The sequence below is a fragment of the Drosophila teissieri genome, chromosome 3L, assembly GCF_016746235.2.
Source record: "Drosophila teissieri strain GT53w chromosome 3L, Prin_Dtei_1.1, whole genome shotgun sequence".
Classification (NCBI taxonomy): domain Eukaryota; kingdom Metazoa; phylum Arthropoda; class Insecta; order Diptera; family Drosophilidae; genus Drosophila; species Drosophila teissieri.
Window position 1 is genome coordinate 11,626,179 of NC_053031.1, and position 19,750 is coordinate 11,645,928.

Consider the following 19,750-nt stretch of genomic DNA (forward strand, 5'->3'; position numbering starts at 1 on the left):
CGAACTCCCAAGCAAATACTTCAGTCAATAACTAAAACTGGAACCATGCAGTATTGCTGGCTTCCACAGGAGCGACGCGAGCCCATTTGCCGGGAAAAGCCACCAGTGGTTATCTCCAATAAGCGATTCCAGCGCATCCGTGCCCATGCCACGCAGGCAGCCAAACAGGAGCAACTGCATCAGCAGCAGCTTCGTGCAGAGGCGGATGAGCAACTGCGCATTGGAGGCGAGGAGCTGCTTCGCAAATTCGCCGGTCGCAATCTCTGCATCTCACGGGAGGAGCAGTGCGCCCGGGAACTGAAGCAACTGCAGGCGGAGCAACTGGAGGCCAAGCGCCTGGCGGAGGAGGAAAGCAAGGCCGCTCGCCTGGAGCATCAGAAGACCAGGAAGAAGCGCATCGAGGCGGCCCAGAAACTTCTGGAGCAACTGCGTCCTGGTCCGCGGGAATTGCAGTGCGCCCGTCTGCAGAGTGAAGTTATGCGTAGTGTCAATGTGCAACGCGAAGTGCAGGCGGAATTCGCCAGGGCCAACCAGCAGCAGAAGGAGCTGGACAGGAAGATCTTCCAGGAGCAAGTGCTTCGGGGCTTTGAGGAGGCCCAACAGCGCCACAAGGAGCAGTGTCAACAGCTAAGTGAGCATAAAAAGGAGTTGTTGCACTTGATTGCAGAGAGGGAAAGGGAACGACAGGTGAGAATTCATATTATTATTGGATGCTTATATGTATATATTACTATCATTCCACTAGGCCACCAAAGCCCAGGAATTGGAGGAGGCGCTCAAGGAGCGGGCACGTAATGAGCGCATGATGAAGGATCAGCAGGCCAAAGAGCAGGAGCTGCAGGCCGCCAAGCAGCGCCAGAAAAAAGACGAGGCACTGGCCTCCTTGGTCATGTCCTCGCAGCGCCACAAGCGACTCCAGATGCTCGAGGAAATGGAGCAAGTGCGTTGCGATATCCACAACAAGGCCAAGGGACACCTGGAGCAGCTGAAACGGAACCGAGCCAAGGAGCGAGTGGAACAACGCATCAGGCGAAACGAACAACTGGCCAGGGAACTGGCTCCGCGACTGCACTACAGTGCTCGTGAGGATGAGGAGCGTCATAAGCGACAGCTGGAAGAGATGCGAAAGGTTCACAGTGCCGAGCAGGCCAAGTGGAGGAAGTCCAAGGAGCAGGTCAAGAACGCCCGTTTGGCTGTGCAAAAAGAAGAGGAGCAGCTGGCCAGGAAGAGCAGGCAAAAAGCGGAGGAGGATCGCAAGGTGGCGGAGGAACTGCGTCTTCAAAACGATCTAACCAATGTCCAGTTTAAGCGGCAGCAACGGGAGGAGCACATTCAGAGGATAAGGAAACTCCGCCAGGATCTGGACGAACAGGTTAAGCAACGCACCGAGGAGGAGACGCGTCCAGGCACCAACTACAACCGGGAGGCCCAGTTGGAGGAACTTCGCGAGGATGCCTTCTTCTTCGACTACGCTCGCCAGCTGATGGATGAAGCCCAGGCCAAAGGATGTCCCCTAAAGCCATTCATTCGCGCTGTTGGCCAGTACAAAAACGATAATCGGATAGGAGCCGAGATACGGATTCCCCGGCACATGGTCACTCGACTGCCCATGGGCAGGAGAACTCAAGGAGACAGCCAGGCAGAGGGAAAGAAAGGATCCTCGCATAAGCAGGAACCCAATTCCGAGGAGTTGGGCAAAGAGGAGAGGCTTTTGGGTCAGCGAATCCAGGAGAACCTCAAGAAAATCGAGGCCTTGGTTTTACAGGAGGGCAAGGATAAAGATGAACAAAAGGATTCCAAGAAATAGACTGCGATTTACCTCTTGAACTTTCTATAAATACTTCTACTTTAGGTTTATACTTCACCCTTAGCAAACAGAAATAAACTTAAACTTAAACCTGCAGAAAACTTAAACCAGAATGGTTGAAATTATAAACCCCCAACTTGACATCAATTGTGGTCAACTTTGTAGGCTGTAACTCGAAGTCAAAGTATTCGTATGATATCCATTACAATTGCAAGTGGAAACTGGAAACTTCTCGTGAAAAGTATTGAGTTGCAATTAAAGGTGCGAAATTCAATTCCCTGGCGATCGATTTCCAATGCCATTAGTCACTGGACTACCAAATTCATACCTATTCTATTACTTTGGTATTGTAATGGTTTGGAAATCAAATTGATTCGTATGTCGATAAGCAGCATGCTTGGGAAAAGCCTTTCCAGCTTTCAGTTTTATAAAAATCGTAAGAGCAGCCAGTAGCTCTAGATAACTCAAAAAGAAAAGAAAATACATAGAAATTTAAATCTTTTTTCTACTGACAAAATTATTGAAAATATCTCTGAGGATATAATAATAAAATAAAACCAAATTACAATCGAAATGGCTCCAAAATTATATAAATCCACTGACGTGCTGACACTGAACATCAATGATCTGAGGAAAATAGTTCCTCCTGCCGACATCGAGTTGCTGGAGCAGAAGAAACGCGACGAGGAGCAGTTGAAGACCGAACGCGAAGATATCCATATGAAGCTGCATAGAACGCTCCATCGCCTCAGCAAACTGGACGAGCAGTTGGAGGTGGACCGCATTACTGACCTGGAGTACCGATCTGTGGAATCACTGAGAAGAAGGCTGACTTTGCGGCATCAACAGTTGGCCGAGAGACTGGTTCGCAACGGAAGTCGACTGGCCAGGGCGAAAATCGATCTCAGCAAGCTGGAAACTGCCATTTACGAGGACCTCATAAACAGGGGAATGATTTAATATGGTTTTAGCACATTTTTCAAAATTTCAAGTGAACGCTTAGGTTACTGGAAGTACAAGTAACATCCCAATTGGGCAAACTATTAAGAATGGATGTGACGATGTAAGGCTCTGAACAATTATTTTATATATTATTCCAAGGACGTGGGCAAACTATATATGTACCCTGTATAATATCTTTGTTCTTAGCAGTCTGCGCACTACGAGTCCATTCGGTTCACCCTCGAAATTGTATCGACTAATGTTTTAAAAATAAATGTATAATTTGGAATGATACAATAGTGTATTACGGAAAACTACTGATGTTTCTAATTTATTACTTAACACAATCTAATCATTTGTAAGGCGTAAAGTATCTATTAGTTTTCTTACGAAATCTAACATTTTACAATGGAAACTTTCTGACCTAGAGAGACATAAAACCGATTTGATTATTGCCACCCCCAAACCCAAATCCAAACCCATTGGGTGAACGAGTGAAGAACTATCTGCCACTTTGGGTTGCCACTCAAAGGGGTTTTCAGAGGTTCAGTTTTGGGGTTTTGTTTGGAGTTCTATTATTTGCCTTGTGAGCAAAGGTCTGGCAATGAATGGGGAGCATTTGTATTGGTGCTGGTGGTTTTGGTGTTATTTTTTCAGTATCTATCTGTATTTGCCCGACGCTTAAAAGTTTTTATCTTTTGTGTTTTGGCTGTTTGACTGTTTGGCTGTTTGGCTTGCGATGTCGTCGTGAACTTGTTGATTTTAGATACAAACTCGGCTCGTTGTCGCTGTTGTCAGGCGTTGTAGTCGTTTTATTTGCGCAACGAGACGACAAAATACATTTCAGAAAATTGTCAAAAAAGTAATACTCGTACCAACCAGCGAACCCGACTTGAAGGTTAATGTGTTGTAGCTTCTTCCATGCCTCGTGCACTTTTGTGTTTGATTGCAAATAAAGTCGAAACAATAACGAAACCTCAGCGAAAAGGAAGTGAGATCGACTTGAGCTTCGTTCTTCAGTCGCCAGACCTTTTGAGCCAGACACTTATGAAATATTGTGTGGACAACACCACTCGGTTCTTAGAATTGATGTTTGAATTATGAATTTGGACTGACACAGGTAGAACTCCTTTGTTCTTCGCCTGGTTCGCCAATTAACCGAAAGGATTTGCCAGCCAGGCAAACTGGTTATGAGATCATATCGTGTTTGCCGTCTAATTGTGTTAAATGATTTGGCAAATGAAGCGTTTATACCGCAGTCTGTCTAATGGAGTGTGTCAAAAAAGGTTTTACAACCAAATAACTTAATAGAGCATATTTTTCAAACAGGCGTTTCCCTTTATTTGGTTCAAGTGAGATCAGTGCTCGAAAATAGTTTATCTATTGCTGTAGCAAACTATTTTATGTGATCTTACTTAACATACAAGTCAAATATTTACTTACAGATGTGCTAATTAAATCAATGCGACCTTAGACGTCAATTAACATCAGAACTTACCTAGAAACAAAAATAAAACAGCATTAGTTTAGTTGTAAATGTGCTTTGGATATGGAATTACAAAAATATGTATAAATAGAACGTATCTCATAAGACCCCCATTAGTAGGAATCAACATAAAACAAATCCTCTTCATAAAAATAAACTTGTAAAGAATCCTGTTGTTGGTTTGCTTTCATGGCAATTTGCTCTTACACATGTACTACAATTCCACAACCATTTTAATAGCTCATTAAAACAGCGGCTACAGAAGAACAGCGGCAGTTCCGTGAAATTTAAGTGGCACACAGAATCATTAAAAAACAAACACACATGTGACATCAAAAGCATAATGTCTCAACTTCTTGCGGCAACGCGGCTGTAAAGAGATACAAATTTGTATCTATCGCAAGTCGATTGGAATTAATTGCTTTGACATTTCTCTGGATAACCCCTTAAACACCGCTTCTACTTCACAGATGCTATGCCAATTTAGGGTTTAGCAAAACACTTGACGGCAATTAAGTGTAAGTACAACTGACATTACTGCCCCCATTGTCACTTCAGATTTGAGATACATTTCGCAATCCATGGGATGCTTAAAGGGCGCCAGATCTCGTAATTATATGGGTTTACATATATACAAAGCACTCTATAGAACTTGTGATTCCTAGGGTATTAGGTCCTATTTTTATTTCAAGCTTTTAAGTATTTCAAAGCCACAATTTTATTACGTCTATACTTAATGTGCACCATGATTTATATTAGAATATTTCTTAATGGCTCTAAAGTGTTTACGATTCTTATCTCGCTTGAGTTACTTATTGTATTCAAGTTACAACCATACACATATTTTTTTCTAGGCGATTAGACATTTTTATTGATTCACACATTTGCATTGGTGGCATGTAATTTTCAAATGTCAGTGGTGTCAGTGTCATGTAAATAATGCAGAAACCTTCAGACGAACAAATAATAGAACAACTAAAGAATCGTGGTTACAGCAAATCACGAAGTCCACTTGATTGCTGCAAATGAAAACAAATCCGAAATAATACAGAAAATTAAGCCTGAAAAATGAAGCAGTGGAGCAGTGAACAATCGTAACAAAATGGCTGTTGTTTTGGGTCTTAGCCACGTTGGATCAGCAAGTCTTCCGCTTTGTAATTAATCAATTTCAGCCTCCTCGCAATGCATACAAAATAAATCGCGCGCATTGTGTGAGAAATCAGCAGCCGTGCCGCTTGCTTTTTATAATAAAAATGTTCAAATTTACGAGACAAAGGCGAAACATTGACGGCGGCAACATGTATCTGAATCCGACCACTTCTCCAATCCGCATCGGATCTCATGGCATCGGATTTGGGGGGGCAAACAACAGCTCCACAGCTCCACGGCTCAACATCTCAAGAGCCCCAACATCCGCAGTGCAGGGAAATTTTGCATTTTACGGCTGCCGAAGTTCCTGGCCATGTGTACGCGTATTGTACTTATGGACTTTCGTTAAATGTTTGCCAACATTATGAAAGTAGTGGGAAAAGGCGAAAAGTGCTGCCAGTGAAGCTAGCTGCTGCTGCTGCTGGGAAATGCAAACTACTATGGGAAAATTGTGGAAAATGAGACAAAGCCAAAGCGGTCTTAAAGCTCATATATAAAATTAAAAATATAACCATATTTGCTCACTTTTTTATTAAGTAAGATAAAGCTAATAGAGAAGTACCATTATTCAAGGTATATTTTTTTAAGAATGTGGAATTTAGAGATTACATTAGACTATTTTTTAAAATGTCAAATGCAAAACATAAATTAACCAACTGTCAAAAAATGATTAACCTTGTTTATCAATTCAAGAGGCATTCAAATCAAGAACAAACATATCTAGATCTGTAAGTATAAAGTCATATAAATATTCTCATAGTATGGTAGTATGTAATGTGACTCATTTGAGAGCAGGGAATTCTGAGCCCACGTTATCTTAAATTTCCCTAGGTTTTTCCACTGTGCCTGGCTGGTTGGCCCGCCAGTTTTCCTACTTAGCCATGGCCTATAATTTATGTTTGGCTGCGTTTAACCGCCAGGCAGAGCAGCGAGTTGGTAGTCGTGCCGTTTGGGCCTGGAAATTTGACTGTAACTGCGCTTACTTCCTTTTGGCCCCTTTGCTATCGTATCGCCCATTGAGCATCGCAAACGCATAAATCAAACTTTGGCCGCCGCACCGAGGTTTTCCTCGCCAGAAATTGTGGGTATTCAGAAATGTTTGGAGCTCACTTTGGCTATATCAAGTTGCCAGCTTCTTGGAAGTCTGACTGGAGATGGTCCGGTCTTTGGGCCAGTTGTCCGTCGAATTTACGGCCTTTTAAATGCTGCAAACCTTTTCTCTCTTGTGGCGTTGACATCGTAGCGGTAAATGTTGATAAATTAATTCGCTGCAATGTTGCAACTTTTGCAGGTTCCTGTGGTGAGTCAGAAAACTTCGACAACGGAGCATCCCGAAAATGTCAAAATAACAACAGGGGTTTCTTATTAAAAGCGGGTTTTCTGTAAAGCCAAAAATGTAAGAAACTCTCGGTGGACGAGAGTGTGCTGCCTTCGCAGAAATTTTCACATCCATCAAAATCAAAATTAAACTGCCATAATCCGCTTTGAGGTTTCAGGTGTCAGATCATTTACCCTGATTGCCAAATTTTCATAATGAGCTAAGATCTGAGATAACCGATTACAGATTCACAGAGTTCAGAAAACTTTTCGTGTTCCGCCCTTTTGTTTAGTGTCTCGGTTTCATCGGCGCGATGAGTCTTCTAATTAAATGAAATGTTTAGTCATTAGGCCGTAATTTCACTTTGGCGAGGTGAAAGTCATAAGAAGAAGACAACTGGAGGAAAGGCGGAAAGTAAAAGACACTAAATCATCTGGGCGGCAATTAAAGAGAGTGAGAAAAAAAAACACTTAATAAATTACAGAAATGCGACACGCCCACATTGTAAAACCGAGCGTAAGTTCATTTTTTTCGACAACAGGAAACAATAAGTGAATGAATGACAACACTCAAATCCCAAACTCATTTGCAAAAATTAGTCAGCCAGGGGTTCAACTCAAAATAAACCCCAAAGACAATCAGCGATATTATGACAGCAACGAGCTTACGTGTAAAAGTGGAAACAAATTTTACTTTCATACGAATGCACTTCCCATTATGGATTTTCTCGTGTTTACTGGTAAGGCGTCTTAAAATATTGCATACTAATAAATTATTTGTTTTTGTATTGTAACATTGTAACATTGTATTAAGTAGAAAGTACCTATACCAATACTATTAGTTCTTAGCTCTCATTCGAATGGAATTTGGCACGCGCAATGTGAGGACTTTTCAGATAAGATATAGCAATGATATAGTGTACCTAGTATACCCATGTGAAAAGGTTACTTGGTGTCCGCTGGATGGCGCACCTGTTGCACATACAGCCATATCGATAGGGTTTTTTGTTTGGTGTGGTTCTTTTGTTTTTTTTTGCTTTCTGCGGGCGCCAAAAGTCGGTCGGACATTTGAAATATTTACAAATAATTAAAACCCGTAATTGGCTTTGCCTGTTGTTGTCGTTGCCCGGCTAAGGTCTAAATAAACAATTTTCGCCGCTATCTGAACGCAAAAAGTTTGCTTGGCAAATTGTCGCGGCGCTCGAAATAAAACAAAAAGTACAAAAAGTAATACTCGTAAATAGTTGAAGTCGAAGTAGAGCTGGTTGAAAAGAAATATGTATAGATGGCTTGGGTTTGCCGTGCAAATATTATAGGTAAATTTGCGTTTGTAAACAAAAGTCAACAAATGTTAGTTAAGCGCTTTTTTGCACGTCTCTTATTTGTACGCTGGTTTCTTTTCAGACGATCTATCCGCATGTTGATCTTAACTTTAATGCAGGGGAGGCTTCGAAGAAAACGTGACTTTTGTTGCGAGAGTTTTCCAAAATGGGGAAGATGGGCCAACCCAATTGGAGATCCCAAGGTCTGATTACCTCGCTGAGTGCTAGATGCAAAAATCAGATACTTCATTCGGTTGGAGTTGGGGCCAAATTCCATGTCGATGCCATAGAAACTCCTCAATGAGTTGGAATTATTATCCATAAATCAACACTATTCCTCTGGCACACATTGTCCCCACATGCTTAATCCATTCAAGGTTTTTTCCCATCGCCAATTAAATTTCATGAATGTAATTGCGAATCCATTGAACGGATCGCCACGAGATATAAAGTTTTGTATCTCCTCGCTACTTCTTTTTTGCCACTCCATTTGAATTCGGTGGCCATGTCCTCGGCTACTTGTTCACGTCTCTTTTCGAAACATCAGAAAAGATACCGCCAGTCCCGAAGACATCGGCAAACTACTCACGCCTACAACTTCCCATAGTGCACGAGTACAGTGAAAATCAACTAAGCGGGCAGCTGAAAATATGCTCATAAAAATATAGAAACTACTATAATATAAGTATCTAAACTCTTTTAATGAAAAGGCGATTTCACTTTAGTTAGGGGTTTAGAATTACACATTGATTTGATGCTTCATAAACAAGTTCCAATTAAGATTATTTAAAAGTCATGGTACTTCAAAATATTTTTATCTCCAACCTAACGAGTAAACGATATTCACTGTACCCACTACAGCTGAGATGTGAATAGTTTTTATCTCAATGTTTTGGTCGTCTGACTACAACAAAGTGTTACGCAGCTAAAGGCAGTGGCAGTTGTGTTTGTTGTTCCTTGAATTTTGCAATCAACAAAATAAAAAATAACAGAAACAGCCACCGCAGTTAAATGGCCAAATAATTAATTGGTTTTGTGTTTTTTTGTGAATGATTTTTTCAGCATTTAAGATAAAAGTTTCAGAGGCTTAACCTAAAATTCGCATAAGCGGCGCATTCAAAATTTGTTTTGTTTGCAGATTTATACACAGTTTTATGCGAAAAGCGGCTCAAGACTACTGATGTTTTTATGAATTTGCTAATTTTGTGTTTATGGCTGTGAATTGTCGATTGATATGTGCGGTTTGTGTGTGGATTTCAATGATGAGGAGGAGTAGCTGAAGATACACAGATGGAAATGAAAGATGTGCGCGCAATTATTGATTGCATCAATTAAGAGCGGCAAAACGGCTTCTTGTGCCCAATTGCGGTCGCCAACAATTCGTTTAAAATTTGAATGCATCATATTCGCTGGCTAATGGGTGAAAGAGTGCCCAAGTACTTAATCAACCGCTGAGGGGAAAAGTTGTGCAAGTTGTGCACTTGCAACAGCAGCAACATCTGCAACAACTGCAACAGCAGCAACAACTGCAACATCTGCAACACCGGCAGCAGCAACATCATGCATTTGCTGCCGGTGTGCAGGCGACTTGTCAGGTTGCAGAAACTTCTGCAACACGTTTTGCCTGCCGGGCCAAGTTGATTTCAAAATAATGAGTTAATAAAGTGCTGGAAGAAAGACCGAAAGAGCGATGTATGGCGAAACATTCAGAAGGGGAAAGATGGAAAGATGATATGCGCCTGCAAAGTGTCAAATAACTCAAAATGTCACAGCAAATGCAAAAACAAATGGATACTCATTTTTCCCCACCAACTGCGGACATGTTTATGTTGTTAGGGAGCAGCCAACTTGGCTCATTGCACATGGTGAGTAATAAACTCCTCCTTTTTTCAGACTTATCAATTACAAAATGATGGGAGATTTTTGAGAAAAACGAAACCATTGCTGTGTGAAAAGATATATGAACGCAGGCACAGTTTGAAAACTGAAAATGCAATATGCAGAAAGCTAATGTTTCATAGCATTTAACAATAAAATGGGGTAAAAGAGGCATTTTCTCGCATCCAATTTGGTAAGAGAACGACTATTTAGCACAGTTTGTAAAATACGACAGCGGAATGTCATTTTTATGGGATTGGAAAGACCTATACACGAACTAAGTTTGCCACTTTTTGTTGGCCTCCTGCTCATTATTCATGCCCATCAGCTGCCATTTAGCCACACATATGTACCCATTGCAATCTTGGCCAGCTGGGCCGACACCTTAGGCGCTCATTTAGCAGGGCAACCCGCAGTGCGACTGCTGTTGCCGCCCCTTTTGCCCCTTCCGCCCGCCGCCCTTGGGTTTTGACCCCCAGGGTTTTGCATTTCCAACTAATCCGGCGGCAGCTCGCGGCTCGTCTATAAATCTCACTCGGAGTGCAGGCTAATGAGGCCCGAGGGTGTGTTTTGGCAGCAAATTAACTCATTGCCACTCACAGCTCGCAGTTCTTCATCTTCCTCGCCGATCTCCCTTTCTAATTTGACGGAGTGCACATGGAAAAACCAAATAACTCAGCAGCTATACAAGTTTGCACCCACAAAGTGGCTTTAAATCAAAGCAAAGCTTTGCAACAAATATTTCTTAAAATCAAAAATTAAATTTCTTTTATAAATCAAGAAAAGGAGGGCATTACAAGTTCTATTAACTGATTATATGCTCTATATAAAAGAATACTTTTTTCAAATATAAACCAAAGAGAAAATGAAAGTGAAAGGCGGAAGTGGCCTGGACTGATTATACAAATCAATCGAACTACTATTTGCGCAGTGTACATCTGACATTGTGTACGACCGTCTGCGAATGCAAATGTCCAGCTGGTGGATCTAAAAATATGCAAGATATTTGCTGCTCAGCGCAGACATCGCCTTAATTAGACGCGTGATGACTGGCCAGTCGTCGGTCAGTTTTGCAATTTGCAATTTGCAATTAAAACTATGCAGCCGAGTGCTTCCACGGATCGTCTGGCAGTGTAAAATGGAATTGGAAGCGATTCGCGGAGTCTGGTGCCCCACACACGTCGAGATGGGGAATGGACTTGGTATCGGATTCAATGGGGCTGGCTTTGAAGGCTAGTTACCAGATCGAATGGGATTGAATGAGTTATTGGCTAGTGCTGAGCTGCTCTGGGAGGAGTGAACTGGGTTTAGAGGCTTTGTAAATCATTTTATCGACTCGAAAGTGTGCAAAGCCGGCTCTATTGCAGTTGAGATTTTAAATACTCTTAACACTCTGGCGGTTTATCTCTAATTTGCAATGCTTGTCAATATAAGGAGCTCTAAATGTACATCATTTTAGACATTTCTTCGAAACTTTTTGGGTTAAAGTGTGTGGAAATGAAGCGCAATTAAGGGATTTCAAATCCTGTTCGCATTCTCAAGGCTTTGAAACCTGCCAACGGCTGTCAAATTGAAGAACACTTCCAATTCAATTTCTATGACTCAAACGTTATCCTGACCGACAAACCTCTGAGAAATCCACTCACATCCACAAGAGAACTCTAATTCTAATTCAATCGAAAGGCTCAACTTTAACCTTCAACTTGAAGTATCTGGCTGTGAACAAAGCCGATGGCGAAGAAAAGGAGCTAAGCCAGCAAACACTTGATACACTTCATGGCCCAGGCCAAACAACAACAAGCAACAAACAAAAACACACAATCTTCCCTATGTCTTCGAATCGCTTCTGTGGTTGTTGCTCTTGTTGTCTGCTTGTTAACAAATTTCGAAGTAAAATATTTCTGGGAATTCTTGCAAGCACACAGGCACACAGCAGCAATGAACCCAGTCTACACGGAAAAAAAGTTAGTAACATTTTGAATTGGAAACATGTGAATTTAAGATCAAGACTGCTTATCTAAAGGCTTATTATTTCATAAAAGTAAAACATCGTTTGAGTGTTTTGATATTAATAGCTTGCACTAACATTTTTAGTTAATATATGCATAATTTTTTCAGTGTCTTGGCAACAGACAAACAAAGCGCATGTGCCGACATCCCCAAAAACCTTCGTCCCACAATCTCCTCTTCCTGAAAAGAACGCAGAAATGGCGAAGAAGCTTTTGCGATTGCGCAAGCGCAACATAAGAACAGAAGCAGAAGAAGGAAAAACTTGAGCATTTCGAACGAAAGATACCCTATAATTTTGCAGCTTACGATAACTAATATACAGGAGTAACTACAGAGTTTTCTTAATTCAGAATGTAATTTATGCAAATGGGTAAGGTAAGCCATAATCTTCAATATTTCATTTAATCTTTGTAAAGCATTTTTATCAAATATTTTACAATATCTGCACTTTTTAATAAGAATAACATTTTTTCAAGATCAAAAAGGTAATTATTTCAGACCTTATATACCCCGTAAACCCGTAAAGAGGAAGAAGTCTGGTAGACTTGAGGAATTTTTATGGCATTTCTCATGGTTCAAGCTCACACTTACACTTCCTCCCCCAACGCACACACACACACACACAGATACAAAGCCAGAGAGTCGTGTGTGATCATCACAAAAGATTTCCATTGTCTCCCCAGGCGATTTTGTGGTCGAAGGAGAGAGAAGGGGGGTCTACATTTTCCACTGCAATCGGCGGCGCGACATGTAAATTAGTGCAATGTATTTGCATTTTAATGCAAAGACAACAACAATGCCGCAAACGGGAACCACAACAACCAACTCAATTCGAACAGAAAATTGCAATTAATGCAATTTGCATTGTAAATTGTTGCTAAACAAAAAAGGAACCCTTTAAAGGTGCGCGACATAAAAGCGACAATACGGAAAAAGGTAAATGCGATTTGTGAAATTGCAGCCATTCCAATGAAAGAGATGCGATGCGAGATGGTCATAAGATAAGCCCCAAGTGATCAAAGAAGCCGCCTTAATCGAGATCGAGTACGAAAAAGTTGTAAGCTTAAGTGCAATGGGCCGAGTTTTGCTGATGGGCTTTAATTTAAGTGAAATTACTTGGGTATTGAGTTGGATTTAAAAACGACGCACCCTTAATATTATTAACCACATAAAGCATGGTTGTTGGCAAAGCATTTAAGTCACCCCAAATATACGAAACATTCAATCAACGGCACTTTTGAGTGCCACAATTAAAATTTACCTAAAAAACTGCAGCTATTTCCACTGCCAGAGCGACGACCGGTTGTTTTATTGCAGCTCCAATTATTTTCAAAATTTCCTTTATCCTTAGCGCTGCTTGTGCCACCAATCTGATTGTTGTTGTTGTTGTTAATATTGGTGGTACCTCCGATTATAAAGCTTGTGGTCTGGTTGTTGTTGTTGCTGGGATTGTTGTTGGTGCGATTGCCACTCGAAGAGCGGTTGGTTAGTGGGAACATGGCATGTATCTTTTGTGGTTCGCAGGCTGCCTCATGTATGTATCTGTATTTGTATCTGTATCTGTATCGGCACGGCTATACAGTATATATACATGTATCTGAATCTGTATCTGGATGGATGCAGTTCCAGCTGCGAATCCTTTCAAGTCGATTTTCCTCGTTCGATGTGCCCTTCTTTTGCACTTTTTCTGGTGGCACGTACTTTTGTGGATTTTTCCTTTACACCTTTTCGTTAAATTCGTTTTCGAAATACATCTAAAGAGCGCTTTGCAAACAAGAAAAACCACACTTGTTTAAATTTATAATTTTTAATTCTTCACACTTCACACAATCAATGAGTTTGGCTTGGATTTTGTTTCGTTTTCTGGTTTTTTGTGCAAAGAAAATTACTTGTTTACTTATAGTGCTTTTTCACTATTATTTACTGTTACATTTACTTTTAAATAATATTTATTTATAGCTTTTTAAACGAAGCATAAATGCGATAGATCCATCTTAATAAATAATTACTGAAACTTATGCAGAAATTTTTCACCGTTTTATACGATTTTTAATTCAAATTTTATAATCTTTTTCATGAATTTGCGAAACTAAGGTAAACACCAATTTATAGATAGTTGGTTGCGGGATATCTAATCTCTTTTTGTCTTAGCCATGAGTCAATTGGGACTCTTGGAATTTCGCCATGTAAACATTAAAAAACTTTGCACATTTTGCAGACGAAACAAAATTCCTAGACAATGACACACACACACATATATATAGTCGTATTTATATACAGGTGAATATATTACTTTTATCCGCACTGTGGTCACATTACGCATACGTCACATGGAAGCACTAAATATTTGCAATTTTCGCACATTTTCCAAGGAACTTGGCGGCACGTTGTGCGATTTGAAACCGTATCCAGAGTGGCGAACAAGAAAATGCCGGCTGATCGATCGCTCGTGTGTCGCGATAATTTTCCGATCGGAGAATGCGTTTTCCGATTCGCATGCGGTACGCTTGCGCGAGCTTTGAAGTTCGTTTCGAAACTGAGACTGAGACTGAGCGCAAAAAGCCAGAAAAGTGCCGGAGAACCAGAGCGCCGAAGTCTCCACATTTGAGCCAGCTGAGAGCGCAACTCTCCGAAAAGTCTACACACATACCGGTTTTCCGTTTCCAGCAGCGCCGTCTCTCTCTCTATCTCTTTCCCACTCCCACCGATAGGCGATCTCAGCGGCGCTCGCCGCTTATCAGTTCCACTATCACTATCACTCTTTTTTCAATTTGCGCCGAGAAAATTCATTCACGCTTCGTTGTCGTTGTCGTTGGATTTGTATTTGCTTTTCGTACCCCTTAGTTGTGGAGAAAAGGGTATATTGCAGGTTGGAAGTCTGGAAAAGACATGCAGATTTGCATCCTATAGAGGGTAACTTTTATATGATCCCATTGATCTCGGAGATCTTAAATGCTACTATTATAAAATTTGTTATGCAGGCACAGATTTTTATTATGCTTTTGACCCACCAATTTAGACACCTTAAAATCGCAAATGGCTTTGTCGCAAATACGAGTAAGTTATATTTGTTATAGGGTGTGTACTTTACTTTGTACAGAATAAATTTAGGTGCTAGGTATCATTTAGTCTTTACTTTAAATAACACTTGTAACACTTGTGGATGTTCTGTTTGCTCTTCATGGGTTTTGACTGATTGAGGTGCTGGCCGTAGGAACTGCTCCTTATCGCGTTGTCAGTCCGAAACAGCAAACACAATAGCCAGAGCCAGGGTATGGTGTATCCCTTCTTCAGTTTCAGCTACCCAATGACGCAAGCGTACGTGCCTTTGGTGTCTCATTAACCCATGAGGCACTTATACCTCAGCAGGGGTTATCTGCCCGATAAGCGAGACACTTCTTGTGCGGATGAGGATGTTGTCCCTCGAAATGGTGTTGGGATTTGTGGAAATGGCTTTCCAATTGAGTCATCATTCACACACATTTTGGCCGGCTATCAAGTGTAAAGTACCCTTACATTTAGGAATCATATGTTAACAATGAAGTAGTTGTCAAAGGTCTATAAGACCAGTTTTAGATTTTTAGTGCACATGTAGGTGGATCTTTACTACCACAACTGAGGTGCAACAACTTTATGCAACCGATTGGCTCGTATCTTCGCGAGCCCATTACCCATTTGAAAGTGTTGTTGCAATGCTCCAAACTTCATCAGCAGTATCAGCTCGATAATCAGCAATTCTGGTAGCTTTCGAGCCCATTAGCAATCACGCTGCTGTTGCCCAAGCCGGACACTATTTCAATTGCATTAGAATTAATCTACTCATTGGCAGGCGGAGGAAAAGCAGCACGGGGCTCACGTAATAACATGCTACCGCTGGCAGTTGACATCGGTAATAGTTTGTAATCGCCCAAATGTTCCAGTGCCGGGGATCCAATCCCCACAGACCCTGAGTCTATTTCACGTTGAGCCCCCAAATGAGCTAATACCTTTGACACAATCTTGATTAATGGCCCTCGATAAGGGGGCTAGAAACAGAGGTTGGGACATCTGGCCCAAGTTTTCGTATATGTTGGTCAAGAAAATCAGTGCTGGGCAAAAACACAGAAATTACGTTTAATTGCAAGCGTTTCACTAGCTAAGAAAGTAATAAATATTGTAACAGATTAGATTGCTACACGAAAAGAACAATAAAAGATATGGAATTCGTCAATTACAAGAAGGGAAGATTGTTTTGGCAAATGTATGCTTTCGTTTGAATATTACAGAAATGGAAATCATTTGGCTTATATGAACTAAATTTGATGCCAACTATCCCTTTCATTATCGCAGGCCAAGAAAGTAACTACAGAGTTCAACTCATAAATACTGAAAGAGCAATTTCGAATTCAGATTCAAGTGCAGCACACAATCGACTGTGGGAATTGCCGACTCGCGTTTTATCGAAACACAAAAAATGCATTCGAATTCGCCGGTGCGTGCGCGGGAATTTTATGGGGCTCGTATCTGTATCTGTAAATGTATCTGTATCTGCGACTGGGTCGGAGTCGCAGGATCAATTGCAATAAATAGTTGGCCGTCCGAGGAGTCCATGCTGTGCCCACGGGCAACAAAGTTGCATTTGCAACTGCGTTTGCTATGGAGTTGCAGACGAAGTCCGTGCCGATAATCCGTCAGATGCAGATACAGGTGGGCTTGCCTAACAAGAACTGTTCTTGTTACATTTCGCTTGAGATGTCTTGTATTTTGTTAATGGCAGTTAGTTAATGTTCTTATTACATTTCGCTTAAGATGTCTTGTATTTAGCTAATGGCTTATCTTTAGATTTAAGATCCTTTAACTAAGAGTTAAGTTCACAGAACTTTATATTCTTTTTGCATCTCAAATTTAGGCGTTTTCTACTTTAGTAATACTTTATGCACTTGAAATATAAATGGCATATTAATATTATCTTTTACTCTTTAGAGCTCTCTTGTCAGGGAAGGATTTTCCTTATTTGTTACTCAATATCTCTAGTTTTCATGGTAATGGATTGTGCACTGTACTTCCCAGCCGGTTTGGAGTTGTTGTCCATTCATGGCAACTACCGTTTGGGTCTTTTGTTTGACTTTGTCTTGCGGCCGTCATTCCGCTTCTATTTGTAGATACAAGCCCCCGACAACTCCCCCGTTCCCCATCCCCATTCGCCATCTACTATCCTCGAATCCCCTTTCTTTGCCCCTGTGGATCTTGAAGAGTCTGTAGAAGAGGTATACCTGTTCGTAGACGCGTCTTCCAAGCGCTCTTCGCTTTGGTTCGCCCACCGCGTTCGTTCTCGGCGCAATCTCAAGTGTTTTTTAAAAGTTTTCCAGCGATAAGCCATGTAACTTTATGGGCCCATCCAGTCGCATATCCGATGCCCCGGCTGCTGCAGCTTCATCATCATCATCAACTATCCTAGTTCGCCATGGTCGTGTGGCGTGGTGTGGTTCGCTTTGGTGTGATCATGATGTATATGATTCATGACTTTTCACTTTTCCGCACACACACACACACGCACCACAGACAAAGTCGCAAAACTGCAGCACAATGGGTTGAAATGGAAAATCCATGAGAATTATTGGTAGCCTATAGCTTACAAATATGTAATTCTAACTAAGAAATCCACAAAATTTAGCTACCTTTTAGGCAAATTCAGCTGGGATTGTCTGAATTCATAAGGTCCTAAGGAAGAACCAGTAATGCTCATTTATTAGAAATATTAATTAGTATTGAGTGATTCTTTAAATAATCCAAGCATTTTGCGTAAGATGACCGATGACCAAAATGGTAAAATATGTTTTAGTGGCAGCAGTTTGGGAAACCACCCACTATGCCTCATTTGAAGAGGCTGACTCTTAACCCTTAGCATAAATTCTCATCAGCTTTTTGCCATTGGAGTGGCACGCAAATTACTGTGACATTGCACTTTGCAGCATCATTTGGCAATTTGTTGACTGCGTTTTTTGCTATTTATTTGCTGTGCCTGTGTGCCAGTTTATTGATTGGTTTTAAATTAAAATGGAAGTCAGCGGCGCGTGCATAAATCTTGGCCAATTTTCTTATTAGAAACTGTCAATGTCAGCGAGTTTTCACCCCGAGGATCTGCTCGATCGCCGACTCGGTCATATATGCTAACCAAATAAGTTGGGAGATGGATAAACGCGGTGAGTATATCCATTTGGATGATTTATGACCCGGCCAGGCTTGTTAAACATCTGTGTGAAATGGGCAAAGTCTGGCCACTTGTTTGGCTTTCACTGGCTTTGTTTACTCTATTGCCAATCGAATTGTGTGCACTGAAAGTCACTCTGAATTACTACAAATTCATGAAAATAGTTGTAGAATTTATATGTTCAGAATCTATATACCAGATACTCGTACTATGCAAGGGGTGAGTTTCATTCCCTGCACAAGATTAAACCTTATTCTGTAAATCTGTAGCTGCTTTTTCTCAGTGCATGCCAACTTCCCCACGGCCAATGGAAGTTTGTTAGTTTTTCGGCCGAGGATATGGCTGATGATGTTGCACTTGGAGATGGGGGATTAAGGGGACTTCGTGGACTACGGGCAGTTTTGGTGACTTGGTGGCCTCCAGAGACTTTTGGGGAAGGTGGATGGGGAAAGGGGAGAGTGGAAGTGCTGGGGGTCAGCCGCCGCCTCGCGGGCTGCCTTTCTAATGGCGAGCAGAGCGAAATGGGTCCGCTGCGAATGGGTCATTAAAACGGTGCGCCTGTTTGCATGTCCGGTAATGAAGGATTGTAAATGAGTGTAATGCCCTGCTGCACTGATGGATGGCCATTCGGGTAAAAAAGAAATCACCAGAGAAGTCAATACAGTGATCAATGGGAATAACGATCCTTGCTAACAGTTTGCCGTTAATGAATCCATAACTACGGATTTATGGGTTCTTGATTTGGTGTTTATTTTAAGCGGGCTATTAAATGTAATAGTAATAATGTAATAATGTATCTTTTCCCGGTACTCACCACTTTCCGCTGCACTTAGGCACTTGGCGGCCATTTCCTCGTTGAGCTCCTCGGCGGGATTCCCATCGCCGGAGTCCAAGACACAGCTCACACTGGCGGATCCCCAGTCGAGGGCACTAACGCCATCGCTGGACATCATGGATAGGTCCATTGGAGGCACCGAAGTGCCCCGCAAAGTGCTGGTTCCACTGATGCCACCAATGACAGAGTCGCCACCGCCCAGGGATGCGTACTTGAGGTCCAGCGAGGAGTTCATGGATCCTCCATACAGGGAACTGGTGAGGGAGGCGCAGGTGGAGTCGAAACTCCGATTGCTGGCTCGTCGCTTTTCCGGCGTGGCATAAACGGCTTCCGCCTCCTTGCGGGGCGTGGCACATTCGGAATAGCCCGGCGTTGCAGTCGAAGACACCTCGCTGGTCAACGAACCATTCAGAGCACCATAGACAGAGGTCATCATAATGTCATTCCGATTGAAGCTCGGCTGCCAGAAGTCCTCCTCCACATTGCCAGAGTCCACAAGGTCCGAGGATTCCTCCTCATCCTCATCCTGCTCCTGCTCCTGCAACTGCTCCTCGGCCACGAGCTCATCCAGATAGTCGGCCTCCAAGAGGCGCGATTCATCGATCATTGCGATCGTATCGTCCAAGTTCTCCATTCCGCCATCCTCACTGCCCGACTCGTCCTGCTCCTCATTGGCATTCAACTTCTGGAAGGTCTCGTCCGCCTGCTGCATCATGTCGTAGGCATGTGGAATGGACGAGCCGTGCAGCGAGTCCGAGTCGTTCTCCTCGATGCAGGACAGGTGCCGGGTGCGGAAGCCATACACGATGCCATT

At 42.0% G+C, this 19,750-nt stretch overlaps 3 protein-coding genes across 5 annotated transcripts in view; 2 read left to right on the forward strand and 1 right to left on the reverse strand.

The window, feature by feature from the left end:
* The window catches only part of LOC122618595 (protein TANC2), a 50,257-nt gene extending 35,828 nt beyond the window's left edge, over positions 1-14,429 (reverse strand). For 2 of the 3 annotated variants that reach the window (XM_043795161.1, XM_043795159.1), the window contains exons 1-2: positions 14,205-14,429; positions 13,173-13,675 (exon numbers count right to left, since the gene is read on the reverse strand). In XM_043795161.1, coding sequence (XP_043651096.1) covers positions 13,173-13,410 — 238 coding nt within the window. In that variant the 5' untranslated portion in view covers positions 13,411-13,675; positions 14,205-14,429. The remainder of the gene's footprint in view (positions 1-13,172; positions 13,676-14,204) is intronic. The other variant, XM_043795160.1, reaches the window with a different exon arrangement.
* LOC122616352 (trichohyalin) lies at positions 46-1,807 on the forward strand. The gene is made up of 2 exons (XM_043791780.1): positions 46-687; positions 746-1,807. Exons 1-2 carry the CDS (start codon positions 46-48, stop codon positions 1,805-1,807), a joined length of 1,704 nt encoding a protein of 567 aa, XP_043647715.1.
* LOC122618598 lies at positions 2,236-3,063 on the forward strand. The gene has a single exon (XM_043795166.1). It carries the CDS (start codon positions 2,381-2,383, stop codon positions 2,765-2,767), a length of 387 nt encoding a protein of 128 aa, XP_043651101.1. The 5' UTR covers positions 2,236-2,380; the 3' UTR covers positions 2,768-3,063.
* Positions 14,430-19,750: the final 5,321 nt, after the last annotated feature.

What these genes read in the sequence shown, in the direction of transcription:
- LOC122616352 (XM_043791780.1), top strand. Translation starts at nt 46, where the DNA reads ATGCAGTATTGCTGGCTTCCACAGGAGCGACGCGAGCCCATTTGCCGG. An exon ending in AGAGGGAAAGGGAACGACAG is followed by an intron (nt 688 to 745) that starts GTGAGAATTCAT and finishes TCATTCCACTAG; the next exon opens with GCCACCAAAGCCCAGGAATT.
- LOC122618598 (XM_043795166.1), top strand. Translation starts at nt 2,381, where the DNA reads ATGGCTCCAAAATTATATAAATCCACTGACGTGCTGACACTGAACATC.